The sequence below is a fragment of the Amblyomma americanum genome, chromosome 9 (assembly GCF_052857255.1).
Source record: "Amblyomma americanum isolate KBUSLIRL-KWMA chromosome 9, ASM5285725v1, whole genome shotgun sequence".
In the NCBI taxonomy this organism is placed as follows: domain Eukaryota; kingdom Metazoa; phylum Arthropoda; class Arachnida; order Ixodida; family Ixodidae; genus Amblyomma; species Amblyomma americanum.
Genome location: NC_135505.1, coordinates 78,864,724 through 78,879,483, shown reverse-complemented (window position 1 = coordinate 78,879,483; position 14,760 = coordinate 78,864,724). Strand labels below are relative to the sequence as shown.

The 14,760-nt window shown below is 47.1% G+C and overlaps 2 protein-coding genes across 6 annotated transcripts in view; one reads left to right on the top strand and one right to left on the bottom strand.

Annotated features, from left to right (window-relative positions):
* Positions 1 to 4,500, top strand: part of LOC144105448 (uncharacterized) — a 62,334-nt gene extending 57,834 nt beyond the window's left edge. For all 4 annotated transcript variants that reach the window (XM_077638571.1, XM_077638568.1, XM_077638570.1 and 1 more), the window contains exons 7-8: positions 162 to 344; positions 2,455 to 4,500. In XM_077638571.1, coding sequence (XP_077494697.1) covers positions 162 to 344; positions 2,455 to 2,483 — 212 coding nt within the window. In that variant the 3' untranslated portion in view covers positions 2,484 to 4,500. The remainder of the gene's footprint in view (positions 1 to 161; positions 345 to 2,454) is intronic.
* A 913-nt stretch (positions 4,501 to 5,413) lies between these two features.
* LOC144104928 (uncharacterized) lies at positions 5,414 to 13,606 on the bottom strand. 2 transcript variants are annotated; one of them, XM_077638157.1, is made up of 5 exons: positions 13,525 to 13,606; positions 13,190 to 13,416; positions 12,003 to 12,170; positions 9,331 to 9,441; positions 5,414 to 6,006 (listed from the first exon to the last, which is right to left on the bottom strand). In XM_077638157.1, the coding sequence occupies exons 2-5, from the start codon at positions 13,340 to 13,342 to the stop codon at positions 5,878 to 5,880; spliced, it is 561 nt and encodes a 186-aa protein (XP_077494283.1). In that variant the 5' UTR covers positions 13,343 to 13,416; positions 13,525 to 13,606; the 3' UTR covers positions 5,414 to 5,877. The 2 variants fall into 2 exon arrangements, with proteins under 2 accessions (XP_077494283.1, XP_077494285.1); XM_077638159.1 differs by having other exon boundaries at positions 13,190 to 13,593.
* Positions 13,607 to 14,760: the final 1,154 nt, after the last annotated feature.

Below are 14,760 nucleotides of genomic sequence, written 5' to 3'. Positions count from 1 at the left end.
TTGAAATTCTGTAGGTAAATTTCTCGCTAAATGATTGAAAACGACGACCTAAAAATTCGCAGTGTGCGTGAGCACGATCCACATTGCGTGATTTCATCTTCTAGGGGAGAGAAAGACAGGGATCAATGAAACCATGCTTCCGCCACGTTTCTCCCTCGCAGGTCTGGGATGCCGCTACAACCGCAGCGTCAAGTGGAGCGAATGCGACGCGCAGACGCAGACCCGGACCAAGACGATGCCGCTGGTGAGCGGCAACAGCGCGACGTGCGAGAGCCACAAGGTGGTCACCAAGCCGTGCCGCTCGGCCGGCGATCTGCGTCAGGCGAAGCGCAGGCCCAAGCAGGGTGAGAAAGGCATTGGACACCTCGTGTCATATATGCTCTCGGGGCATGCGGTTCGCGAACAGCTGAGATTTCTCTTCGAGGAAAATAAAGACGAGCACGCACCGACGGCAACGGAAAGAAGAGTTAACCAGCAACTTCGTTAGCTCCTTTTTCTGTTTGAAGTCCTTGTCTGTTGGCTGAATTTTCCTGAGAAGGTCGTTTCTACTGATTGGCTCACGACCCTTGTAGAAATGGTATGTAGACAGTCTACAGACTTCTTACAGATTCTATTCACTTTCTATCGATGTTTATTTTAGTCTATTCATAGTCTACAGACTGTCTATAGACAAAAGTCTCCTAAACGTGTACAGCGATAAATCTTTAGATTGTCCGTAGACTGTCTATAGGATTTGTATTGAATATAGACTATTCTCAAGGATTTGCCTGTAAGCATTATAGACAGAAGTCTATGGGTTGTCTGAAGAATTTTTTGTAAGGGGAGCAACCTATTCTGGATTCACTCCATGCCCGTGCCTGTGGCCGGAGATGCAGGCACGTGAGCGTATGATGGATCATTAAGCCCAAATATCAGTGCTTGCTTGAAAAGTAGAGGATCGCTAGTATCCTCTTGTGTAAAATTTCTGAGCCAGACTTGTGGGCTGTCCGTACTGTGTCCCTTGCCTTCCGCTCTGCTGCTTCCCTCAAACCCTCTTTAGATTTGCCTTGGCGTGCGCCCTTCATATTTCTTAGCGTTTAAAACTGTTTCTAAGACAGAGAATTATTGATGAACGTCTCAGTGCTATAAGGAACCGCACACTGACAAATGGCGAGGGAAGCAGACAGAAGAGAAGAAAGCAGTTTTGATTGTCGACTGTCGCATTCTTTAGTCATTTTGCTGTTCCCTTCACAAACGTTGTATCAACTACATCAAATATCTATTCTACCTTATCGTTACTTTTGCACAGAGGCGGTCACATCGGTATTTGAAGGTTACTGCATGCTACAAGGAGCCATATAAATAAAGGCATCAGTAGCGGACTGCTTGCGGGCAGAGGAGCCTGCACAAGAGATGACACAAGTGATTACCGACCCATCAAAACGTGCTGAATGCTCAGATATTTTTTCTCTAAAGGGAATGCCGCATTAATGCGCACTGCTCAGTGGCATGTGCCGTGCCGCCGGAGGACCTCCAGCTACCCTCGCTCGCAGCTGTAACGGTCGCCAACGAAGCTACCCTGTTATCAAAATGTCATTAAAAAAGGCTCGCGGTTTTATTTTTTACTAATTGGGACATTTGGTGACTCAGACCTTTACGCTCTGGGTAGATCTTCAACTGTTTCTTAATGACATTCTGATAGCACTGCGTGGTTGCCTCAAGTTTTACAAAAAAAACAGAGCGGTGGCTGACCATTGAGCCTCGCAAAACAAAAAAAAATCTGTTTTCTATCAAGCATATGCATTTATAACCCCACTGGCTGAGCATTTTAAAAGTTTCTAGCAGAGAAGGTTTTTCGTGGAACATTTTGCAAGTTTGCATCATGTATAGGGCGCGTCGAAAGTTCCCAGGCCACAATATCTGTTTTTGAGCAGTGTATTGGGGCATTTATGGTACATCCAAACCTCAGAATTTATGTCTGTAGTAAAAGTATTATTCTCAGGTGAGAGCCTTGCGAGCTCCATAGGCGCCCTATGTATCAGATTGTTCTGGTGTAAAACCAGTTCTATGGAGAGGAAACTTATAATGCGAAAGCACTCTTTCACGTGGTCTAACCGCTCCTCGAGTTTGTGTGAAGCTTGAACTTGAAGATGACTTTGGCAAAAGCCTAGCATAGCAACGGCCCACACCGAAATAAAATAAATATCGCTACTGGGTTTCGAACCCGCGGCGGCGCGAAAAGATCAACTTTCGCTGACCACTACTCGAGGGCACCATGCTCTCGTGCCGTGCATTGCCCATCGGCGTGAGTGCACCAGATCAGCTTAACCTCGCTCAGAGGTTAACTTGAGTGTAATATCTTCGCCAGACGTGCCGACGAACCAGCAAAGCAGTTAGATGAGTCATTTTATTGTTGGAGCCCAAATGTGAATTTCTTCAGGATTGTTACAGCAAATATCTTCTGGTCGTTTGCAGATGAGGAGGAGGAAGAGGAGGATGAGTAAGCATCAAAGACCGGTGAATGGGCTCTTCAAGCTGCGTTGTTCTTGTGAAAAGGCAGATCAGATCTTTCAAAGCCAGGGGAAAAAAATCGGGGTAATGGACGAGAGGGGCGGTTTTTACAATTCGAAGCGCGAAACGTCGACCATGTCTTCATCGTGGAATAAGGCGACACACAGCACTCTACCACAGCAAGACATCGGATGTCATCGCCAAGTCATGGGGGGCGGCGGGGGGAGGCATTTGTCGGGGTGAAAAAAGGAACATCCTTTTTTTTTTTCATTCATCATGTTGGTGTTCAACAGTACGAAGGCAGAAAGGCCTAAATAACTGGCTTAATCTTTTACACTCTTATCAATGTCACAATGTTTTAGCAGCCTTACTGGCTTCTCGTGAATGTTTCATGCCATGAACGTCACGAACCAGTACTGACTGCAACTCTCGTCTCGACAAAGCCCTTGCTCGATCCAAAAATCTCGCAATGGCACGAATCTGCGGTAGGGGATTATAACACCGCCACATTTTTGTGCGTAAAGCGGAACATACCATGTAGTCTTTGTAACTGCAATTGAGTGTTACCGTATGGTCTCAGCGTTGCGAACATCGACCCACAACCATATTGGCACGGAAAACCCGTGCAGTACAGAGAAAATTTGGCAAGCTCTTCGCAAACTTTTGCGTCGGCTAGGCCTGAGCCGAGACGAGAGTCGATGGCTTTTGACTTTCGAACTCTACTCAAATTAAGGTTCATTTTTTTATGAGGATATATTTGTAGTCCTTGGCTTCACTCATATTCCTTCACACAGTGACACTGCAATCATGACCACTCGTAATATCTCGGTATGCACGCGTTATTACACAACATCTAGAAGAGTTAAACCGGGCAGAAGCTGCGTCCGTGACACGTATGTCCAGAGGAACAGAAACAGGGAACATATCGAAAAGGCTCATCTGGTTTGGTTGCACGTGAGTGTGCAGAATATTACTTGTTGGTGCAGTGGCTCTCTATTAGTTTGTCGCATATACGAAGCAACAATGTTGGGCAACAGATATCTCTACCATATTTGGCCACAATGACCTAAAGTTTATTCACATAGCCAACTTACAGGCTTCTGTTTTTAAAAATTCAGTAGCGAAGAGGATGACACATGCATATTTCAATAGTCAGCCGGCAGCAATGAGTAAGCTTTAAAACAAATTGCATGTAAATGCCCTCGACGAGTTGTGCTACCAGATTCCCAGTGCTTAAAAAGAGTTGGAGCTGCCTGATTGCTTCAGGTATGAACCACCACGATCATCTTCACCTGATAACGGCTCGGCGCGCTCCCAGCACAATAATCATAACCGCGCAGTGATCTTCGAGTGTCTATAAGCAAAAGATTGGAGTCTGTTCCTGTTCCTGATGTACGGGAGGCACTTATCCGAGATCGCTCCATCGGGGCGCTTGTTTGACATTGCTTTTAGAGCGCAAGCGCACACAACCGTTGCTTTATCTATGAGGGGGTTACTTGGCAGTTTTTTTTTGCTTTGTGCATATTAATCGATGTGCCAACCGAATACTTTCAGGGCATTCCAGGTGAGGGTGGGAACGCGATGGGTCGGTGACGTGTACGAGTGACCCAGACACGCTTTGACATTGCGCGTGACTTACTTACATAGCGTCTTTTTCATACTTCAGCTCTTATACTTAATGCATTTGACGTGGGGAAGGGAGGGGGGGGGAGATTAAGGGTAACCGTTGTTCGACGTAGTGTTACTCCCCAAGCCTAATTCCGCCGTAGTGAACACTCCTTCCTCTCTTGTCCTGTGCATATCCGCGCGTCTTTGGCAAAGTTAACTATGGTGTCCCTTCTTTTTGGACAACGAAAAGTATACGCGAAACGATGTTTCTTTTTATTGTGTTTACTTGTTTGCTTCTGAGTGACTTACACTATGAATAAAAGGAACGCCTTAAAAAATGTTGTTGCTTCTTGAGTCGCGCTTTGGACAACGAACTCAATAAAAGGTCTTCATGTTACCGAACGGAGAGCCACCGTTTAGAATTTGAGTGACCGCACGCACTGTGGCCCAGGCAATGGTTTGCAATCGAATTCAAGGGTTTTACCAGCTTCGTAACGTCTTCCAAACGCTATTTTGTGCGTTCAGGTAAGTTATCCAGGGGTCAGACTTTGTAACATATCGTTTCGTTTTGCTGTGTTTCGTTAAGCTGCGGTTGGCCGCAGCTTTCCTGCGACTTAAGTCAGTGTCGCGACAGAAGAAAAAAACACGTCCGGAAAGACTCCCCCTGGTCATCTAACCATATAGTGTTTAATAACCATGTGAGCGCTTCAAGCTTGTATACGGATTACCGCGTCAGTCACATCGATGTCGCATCTTTCGGCTCCTATGAGAGGCCTGGTCATACCACGTGTGCATAACGATTTAGGGTGCACCACGTTCAAACACAGCAGACAAGTACATTTTGTTATTGGTGGCTCTAGAAACATTTGCCTCCGGCAATATTCTTTGTACAGACAACTAATGCCTGGACATCACAGGTACTGACGATTGAGCAGTACAGACGGGTTAAAAGTTGTCATGAATGCTGTTATGGAACACTGGGTATAGCTTCTACGGTGCAGGTCTAGGCAGTTCGAGGTTAGTGGATTTAGAGAGGCATAGCGCCTTGCTCCTGGTAATAAACATGGCGTCCACACTAACGTCAGCACAAGTTGTCTGATGTGATAAGTTTCTTGTAGCGTAAACGTCACAGCAGCCCACATTGGAAAACAGCAATATAGAAATAGCTCAAAAACGGCAATTTGCAAAAAGAGAAAAAGAGCATAGAAAACGAAACACTACAGGCATATATCACAGAACACTCCTGAGGGCGTGGCAAACTTGTTTGGGAGGGCTTGTGCCCCTCACCCCCTCCCCCCCCCCCCCCCCGAAAAAAAAAAACCGCGGCGGTATCAGCTAGTGCGCTTCGGCTGTAATGCTGCTATATAAGTTGCTTTTGGCTGAGCTCAATTGAAGATCATTGCGAAGATACAAAGTCGCGTAAACATCGACAACAACATCGAGAATTGTTGAACCCGTTATCTGTGATCATGTTCGATCCACATTCGACTTTTACGTAGCAAATGGGAAGTGACAGAATCGTGCGTCGGCGGAGATATGCAAAGAATATGAATAAAAGCTTCATAAAGATATCAGGAAATAGGTTGAACCTCCTATTAAAAAAGTCTAGTTTCGGCGGTCGTAAGTTCTACTGAGCAGTTAATAAGCAGACGCGTTAACCACAGCCCATGTTTTTCATAGGCCATGCACAAGGGATTTCATAGTCGGAGCATCAAGGGTTTCTTATATAGTTCAAACTCCACCAGAGGTTCTGCGGGTCGCTAAGGGGCACTGAGAGGGTCACTGGATCAGTTCGGACATTTTGTATTCGGGCTCGGAGAGGCGGATGTGATGGAGGGTGTTGACTGTGCCCGAGAGACAGTAGATGGCGTGAACGAAGTGGACGCCACCCAAGATAACGGCAGTTACCTGCAACAAGAGGCGAGGAATTACCTTCAGACGTTATATCTCTGGCCTCAATATTAAATATCACGTTCGCGCAACAGCAAAAAATCGTCATGTCTCATTGAGTATTTCACTCTTGTTCGCCTACTCTTGCACAGAGACTCCACTCGGTTTGTTAGTCTCACTGATCGAGGCAGCAAGCAGTAGCAGGTCACTGGCATGCCCAGCATGGGCGATCTCTTTCTCTTTCTTCCAGTAATAGACACCTTTAGCATACCGTGTACCGTCTTACTGTTAGCTTTAACGGAGTACCGGCAGCCCGTCCACCGTCAATGCGCATGCATGCGAATGCATGCGCAGATCGCCTCGATGGCGCCAGGTGCCCGGCAGCTGCACGCACGCCTGTCCCATCGGGACCAATCAGCGCGTGCTCACTGGCAGTGGACGGGATCCTGGTGCTCTGGTACCGGTAACACTGTATGCTAAACATGTATAATAATGCTATTTTCATATCCGCCACCAAGGCCGTCAGAGAGATAACAGCAGATGTAGTCCCGGCGTGCCTGGCAGTGGTTTTTTTACAACGTAAACGAATCCGCCGATAATTGGTAAACTTCATTAGTCACTGTGAAACAGCCAAGGGGTGAAACTTCCCAGTATCTACTCTCCTGTATGGAGCGACCGGCGCCGAGACAAATAATACGGATAACACGTACGTAAGGTGCACTAACAACCGGCATTTTATTTATTCTTACACATATTAAACACGTGCCGCTAAGCGATAAACGTGAAGTAAATGTGATACAGTCATGCACACCACGTGAGGACACACGATATACCATTGCTATTCGGAGCCGATTGCTTGAGTCGTGTCAAACCAATTTGCCCAACAGCACGTTCTATGCGTTACTCTCACAGCTGCACGGTTAAAAGGACGGTCAGAACTCCTTTCAGTTTTTTTATTCCTAGTAAAACTCAATTGCTGGGCTCCTTGTCGCTGTGTTCATAATTGCTAGGCATCAAAAGACACATTTCCGAGAAAACTGCACCTAAAGCTGAATGGCCTTTTTCCTCGTCACTCAATTCAAACGATGCGGCGTCGAGACCGCAAAGTTCTCGTTGATGACCGTTTGGCAGTGAATACTGTGCAGCCAAGTTGTAGGGATCCGCGGCCATAGTCTTCACGTTAACTCAGTTCGCTTCCTAAAAACGCTGTTGTTAATACCTGTATTACATTTTGGGGCGTTCTCCAGCTTACAGCTTCGCTTCCAAGAGAAGTAGCCTTTAAAGCGATAGCGTTACGGCTAGCGTTCTGCAGAAAATCCAGCGTCGTAGTCGGCGTTCAAAATCACCGAAGCAACCTAGGTGAGCCACCTAGGTCACGTGACCTTGTAGCGGCATCACAATACGCACCCTCGATTGTGAGCCAACTGATCAGTGTGGCAGGTGGCAGTTAAATTAATGAATGATCGCCAGATGCGCTCGAGAAGATCAATGGACGGATGGATGAAAGGTAGGAGCGTCCCCTTTGAAACGGGGCAGTGGTTGTTGCCACTATGCTCAGTTTTTTTCCTTTATTTTTGTTTACTCTGCTGCAAGTTGTTAATACAATTCGCCATTTCCTTTAAAAAAAGAAGTCTTCCTACACTTTAAATCTTATGTCACCTCTCTGCTTTTGTGCCACCAATCCTCCAATCGCTTTTTGCTAATATACACCGCAGGTTTATTTACATGACTATTGTTATCTCTAAACCCTAAGGCCTCGGGAAGAGTGACTGTGCCTGCATCGACATCGGGATGGATACCATCGCATTTTAGGGTGAGGTGTTCTATTGTTTCTTCAGATTTACCACACACAGCACATGTGTCATCTTCGTTAAATTTTGTTTTCTGTAGCTGCGCGTTCTAAGACACCCTGACCTAGCTTCAAAGAGGAGGGCACTGCCTCTTGAGTTATCATAAAACGTTTCCTTCCTGATCTGCCTTTTCCAGCATCGATATAGTTCTACACTATGCTTCTTTTTGATTGAATCTATCCAATTTTTACCTTCGACGTTTTTAACCTGTCGTTTAATGCTCTTTCTTTCTCCTTCCTCGTCTCTGGCAAACTTACTGGCCAGCTTTCTAGTTCGTTTCCGACACTGTGCGTCAAAGCTCTTTCTGTGCAGGTATTTAAATACCTTAGCTGCCCACCTGTTATCATCCAATTTCCTCAGGCGTTCTTCGTATAGTACTTTACTCTGAGATTCCCGTGCTTCGAACGTTGCCCAGCCCATATCCCCCTGTACTGCCTCGTTTGTGGTTTTGCCGTGGGCACCTAGTGCTAATCTTCCGACAGTTCTCTGATTTACTTCTAATCGCGACTGAACTGCAGCCCTTAAGCATAGAACCGCATTCCCGAAAGTAAGCCCCGGCACCATTATTCCTTTCCAAATACCTCTGAGGACTTCATACCTGTTGTACCCCCACAATGCCCTATGTTTCATTATCCCGGCATCTCTTCGCCCTTTTGCTATGAGAGACTGTTCGTGCTTTTCCGTGTAGATATGCCCCTTGTTTACCCATACCCCGAGATATTTGTATTCGGCCACTCGGGGAATTTCATGGCCTTGTATTGTAAGCTCCTGATCAGTTGTGCCGTTGAAAACCATCACACCTGACTTAAGTGCGCTAAAACTGAAACCTAGACTGTCTCCTTCGTCTCCACAGCAATTCACCAAAGTTTGCAAATCTTCCTGGCTATCTGCTAAAGTACAATACAATCAGTACAATACAACAATGCAATACAATACAACAGTACAATACAATCAACCTGGTTCGCACAAGCGCCACCAGTGGGTAGCACCTGCCATCACAGGGCAGTGCCGCATCACTTAACGGCTGCAACACTGCACCAGAAGTCGCATCAGGACTCCCAGGGATCTATAAATGTAAAGTCGAGAATGACAAATTCCACGCATATTGGCATTAACCCGTTGCAGCAACAACGTCACACCCTTAAACCGGAGCTTAAGTGTCCTCTCCAATTTTTTTTCATTGTAGAGACTTTTAATTATAAGTCTATCACTAAAAGACGACTTCTATTTGTCCTCAGCACTACCAGAAATTCCAGACAGGGCTCAGCCAGTGCCTAACGGCTTATCACGTTCTGTTCTAACACCACCCAATCATTCTATTTCTTTCTTACTTCACGGATGACGTCAACGCGCAATTTTTGCACGCATAAAGCCATGCGTCACATGGGGGCAGCCAAGAGAACTAGAACGCCATTTTCCAAATTCCTTGTGACGTATTCATTCAATGTTCTGCCGTCTTACGGCTGCCGGCATGTGCATCAAAACAGCTTACCCCTCCGATGACGCCAGCGGCGCATTCCAGGATGCTGAGGCGCAGGCCGATGACGGTGCAGAAGCCCGGTCCGAAGAAGAAGAAGAACGCCATGAAGTGGAAGGACACGTACTGCGAAAAAAAAATATGGGAAGCAGGGGGCTTTAGCCAGATGATGGCAGATGGCAGCTTTCGAACCACGACCAGTAATGCCGTCTCGTGAAAAATGATAGAAGCACGAGAAATACGGAAAGGTCAGGGGGTCTTTTAACGGTTCTGTTTTCGCGCTTTTATTATTTATGAACAGTTTTTTGCAACAAGCACCGCGACATGCCGTGTTGAACATTGAAAGGATTGCACAAGCAAACAGTACAGTTAACAGTCATTTAAAATTAAATATATTAAATAATAAAGTTCAAAATCGGCAGACAAGTCACCTAGAATTTAATGTGATCACATATCGCCATAATTTATCGCGTCACCTTATCAGCTGTCGTAAGTGACATATGAACATCTGGCAGGGAGAGATTCCTGCCTATATAAATCCGTGGACTTTACGGTTTCGATCTGGTTGTTCTCCGGCCTTTTGAAATGAATGCACGTCCACTCGCTGAACTGTTCAAATTAACTCCGGCAATTTTTTATCTCATTGGGATGACAACCAATGAGGACAGATACCACAAGTCTGCTTTTCCTAATATTTTTGCTATTGCATAGTGGCGTGCTTTTGGCGGACTTACGTAATATATTATCATGTACTCTCGACTCAACACAGCCTTCTAGTTCTCCCTCGTACGTGTCCAATTACATATGCATCTTGAGCCGTTCCTGCATGTTTCTCAAGGTGTAGAGACGCGCAGTACACAGCGTGCAGATATGGCATATAGAAGAACTGTTGGACTCACGACAATAATCTCAGTGCGTTAGTACTACTAGAAAAAAAACTGAAAATTGGTTTTCAAGAAAGGAAATGACGCAGTAACAGCCTCACATATATCGTTCGATACCCGAACCGCGCCGCAAGGGAAAGGATGAAGGTGGGAGTGACAGAAGAAAGGAAGAAAGATGTGCCGTAGTGGAGGGCTCCGGAATAATTTCGACCACCTGGAGATCTTTAACGCGCACTGACATCGCACAGCACAAAGGCGCCTTTTGCGTTTCGCCTCCATCGAAACGCGGCAGCCGCTGTGGGGTTCGAGCCCGGGTACTCCGGCTCAGTAGACGAGCGCCTTAACCACTGAGCCACCGCAGCGGGTAGCACTACTACGCCCATTTTGCGATTTCGGGCATGCTTATGTACGTATGTCCCTGAACCCTGCTTTGTGACAGGCGACCCACCTGCCCAGCGGATTATGGGCAGCCTGTCAGATAGATGTGTACACCTGGCAAGCCTTCGCCTGGGTAAAAGTCTGGGTGAAGGCCTTTATGGTAAATGCCTTCTGGGTAAAGACCTTTATGCCAATGGCCTTTGTGGTAAAGGCCATTAGATTAACTCAAAGAAATTTAGAGCACCGAATTAAATGCCTTTAGGGTGAAGACCTTCAAGGCGAATGGTTTCCGGGTTAAGACCTTTTGGTCAGTGGACTGTGGTAAAGGTCATTAGCTGAAAGGCCTTTAGGGCACCGGGGTAAAGACGTATAGGGTGAAGACCTTCATGGTAAATGTCTTCCGGGTGAAGACCTTTAGCTACAAGGTTTTTATGGTAAAGGCATCTAGGTCAAATGCCTTTAGCACGTAAGAACCTTGAATTCCGACCGTAAGTAGTGCTTCTGCACGATACTCCGCGCTTAGCCATGCAAAACCATCCCCCACTTTTCTTTGGAAAGACCCAGAGTGAAGAAATTTAATTTCATTAATGCTGACAAGCCAAACTTTTGCTCAGCTCTGAGGAGGATAAAATACACTGAGAGGGAAAACGTCTCCTCAGTAGAAAGTAGCAAACAAGCCTATCTCTATTCTTCTGAGGACTCACTGTGGAGCACTGGAAGCCGAGTTGTTCGGTGACAGCCCGGAACGCCCCTTGCTCTTGTGAGTTATGTTCGCCTGTTTGACGTCGGCCCAACAAAGTTACGAGCTAGCCGCAGTCCGTCAAGCCACAGCACTATTCAACGCTTAATATTGCGCTGCCAGCAATGTGACTCTCCACACAGAAGGGGACCTTCTGAAGAATAAAGCCTTCGGCGGCCCTTGATTACCTCTGAGCCACGGTTCAATGGGTCTTTCAAGAACGTGCAATACCGAGCACATGCCTCAGATATTAGCTTTAGCCGCTTAGGCAGACTTCACTGCCAGGTGAGAGAATGCACAGGGACAAGGCCCTAGGATGAGACAGGTAAGCGAAGTTGGACTCAAGTCAACTAGGGTGTAAGACCTCTTTATGTGCATGACGGAAAACAGCAAGACCCGGATCCAGCTGCGTATGGGCTCTTACACGACAATAGCCCCTACGGCTACCTGTAGTATGTGCAGGTGGTCCCAATATATGCTACATGGAAAGGTTTGAAATAAAAAGTAAGGAAGGTTACTGCGCACTCGGCAAACTAAGCAAGGTTGCCGACTGCTTGCCAGGAAGGCTACGTAATATAGGGTACCTTCTGTTGTATCGCATGTTCTCTAGCGGACGCCGTGTGCGTGCGGTTAGTGGTGTGACAGATCTGGAAACGACAGCCCCGTCGCAAGGAATCGCTACTCACGTAGACGGAGGTGGCGATGGCCGTGGAGACGATCGGCGAGAAGAGGCCGCAAAGCAGGAAGTGCACGCCCTGCATTGCCATGGCGAACGCCACGGTGGCCAGGCAGCGCAGAGACGAGTCACTGGCGCTCATGATCTGCAGCACCAGGAACAGTGAGGCTGCCAGCGACTGCGCAAAGGCAGGGCCCACGCCGAGGCTCATGTCTGCCACGTCACCACGCTGGTCATATTGTTCAGGGCAATCTTTGCCGGGACCACTTTGACCTACCTTCTTTGCCAGAAGGAGCCGAACAACGGGGTTTGGTTCCCAGCCTTACTGTGGAGCACTTACGGCAGTACTACGGACGAAAAGGTTTAAATGGTCATTGCAAGGGTTCTGCTTGCATTACACAGATTTAGAGCTTAAGGTCTGCCGTAAGGGCCCTGCTACATGGCTAAGATGCAAAACGTGTTGATCGGTTACCTTTGGCAGAGAGGGTACACCAGGTGGTAGGTACGTAGGCGAGCTAGACTTTTGGCACGACATCCTACGACGGCTGCAGCGATGCTGTTCATTCCGCAGAGAGCCCCGTTTAGACTATAATCGTAAAATCCAGCGTGGTGAAAAATAGAAACTGCGCTCGATTATAACGGGCGTCCTAATACACCAAGCGGAAATCGCGAAAGAGTACTAGACCCCGCAGGTGGAGTTGTGAGCAACTCCTAGTGAGAAAGGCATGGCAAGGGGGGGTCCCGTTCGCACAATGTATACCCTGAATTGTCAGAATTGTCGTCAACTAAAAAAACTGCCTGTCAATAGATTTCTCACATGAAAAGTTGCTTGATACCGGAGAGCGTCATGTCGCCTCCCCTTCTTCACCATCAGCCAAGCCATGTCCATCGCCCAAATAAGGCATCTGAATGATGCGCAGCTAGCCTTGTTCCGCGCTAGTTACGGTCATACTGTACCCGTAAACCTCCTAATCAAATCGCCTATCTGACTCTCCACCGGCATCTAGATGCTACGTTTACCTTCCCTTAGAGTTCTTTGTTTCGCGCTAAGAGAGCATCAGTCACCTGTTTTCATTACGCATCGTGGCCATGTCAATTTCCTTTCACCTCCCTGGCCTCCCCCTAAAAATCTGCCAATGCCAGAGCCCATTATCAGCTATTTCTCTAAGTGGTATTGCATAGATGAATGTGCCCTACCACTTCGATGACGTTGAAGAATCCGTTCCAGGTGATGACGTAGTCGCTGTTGACGTTCACCTGCGATAGCTTCTTGTCGCCGTGCAGCAGGTCGCGTACCACGTCGTTCAAGGTCTCGTTGCCCGGCAGTGGAATCTCGGGAAACTCGCCCATGTCGCGTGAGTCCGGCCGCTATCGACTACTCGAAGGCTACTGTCCCGGTGCTTTCCAGAGTTGATCTCTGGCGCCTTGAAGAAATAGGGGTGACAGCGGACTATCGTCATTCGAAAGGAAGTGCCAATTTCGAAACGCTTGTCGAAATACACGCATCGCAAGGTCACAGTCGTTATACTCACTGATTATGCTAGCTGTACGCGACTGACGCAAGTCGTTAAAGTTAGGTTTGGGAGCCTGCGTTTGAAACACCTTGGAGGAACCTCTTCTTCTTCCCAACGAAGCGCGAAGCTACCTCAGTGGCGTAGTAGCTTTGTTAATTGGTTCTTTCTATCTAGATTTTACTGCATACTAAATTCGGTTAGCGTATTAATGCCACAGCGTTAAGGCACCCGTTCTTCAGAAAATCCGGCTTCTTCGGTGGTGCTGTGAACGGAAAAGCAGATGGCCCACCTGCTACCTAGGTCACATTACCTGTGAGACGTCATCACAACCTGCCCACGGTCCTGCCAACTCAATATTGAGAAAACCGCTCACTCGACTGCAAGAAAACTGTCCACCATGGCTGGTAGCAGTCAAATTAATGATCGGTTGCGAAGGTTGCTCGGGAAGAGCAACTTGGGTGTCACAAGCCCCACCGGTGGCTGTGTCGGAAGCAGCCAACTGCTGGACCAGTGGATCATCGCATAGATGGTGGCTTCTTTCATCGCCGAAAGGTTTCCCACGTTAGCTCTTATGGCAATCCCATAGTATTTTTTTCTTTTTTATAGTATGCTTAGTTGCGTTTTCTCAGCCGGCAGCCGACACGCTTCTGCACAAGCCCAATGCATTCAAGTGTCTTGGCGCTGTTGTCTCCTTAGATTCATGTACAGTGGCGAGTGTGGCCTCCCACTTTAACCGTTGGACCACTGCGCCAGAAGTGGTATGAAGACCCCCCGCGATCTACGAATGTAAAATAGAAAATGACCATCTTCACATATACGGGCATGTAGACAGAGCCTAGGCGATCGAAAAAGAGTACTTGCGCGGAAGGGATCCCTAATGCCATACCATTTGGAATTTCAAGCTCTGTGCGTTGGTGAAAAAAATAACAGTGTCCTTACCTGCGAAGTGATACGCAAAATGGACCCCAGGCAGCTGAAGCGACCCATCAACGCTATGGCGTGATATCTTGGTTTCATTTTTACTGCCATTTCGATACCCTTAATTAATAATGACGCTGTGGCGTCATTATTACTCTGGGCAGGGCGGGGGGAGGAAAATGATTGCTTTGCCGCTGTCACAAAAACTGTCGACGCCCACGGGCAAGAAGCTAGCCCAAAAAAAATGAAGTTCTGTATGGCGAAAAGCAAATAGAAGAACATCATTGGTTTTCTTGTTTTTCATTTCATTTAACGTATTTTGCGCTATTATAAGAG

Bases quoted from the DNA above. Each gene is read 5' to 3' on its own strand.
- LOC144104928 (XM_077638157.1), bottom strand. From the start codon at position 13,342: ATGGGCGAGTTTCCCGAGATTCCACTGCCGGGCAACGAGACCTTGAAC. The intron at 12,171-13,189 runs GTAGGGCACATT...GCCTTTGCGCAG, and splicing joins TCTTCAACGTCATCGAAGTG to TCGCTGGCAGCCTCACTGTT. The intron at 9,442-12,002 runs GTGAGTAGCGAT...TTTTTTTCGCAG, and splicing joins CCATCGCCACCTCCGTCTAC to TACGTGTCCTTCCACTTCAT.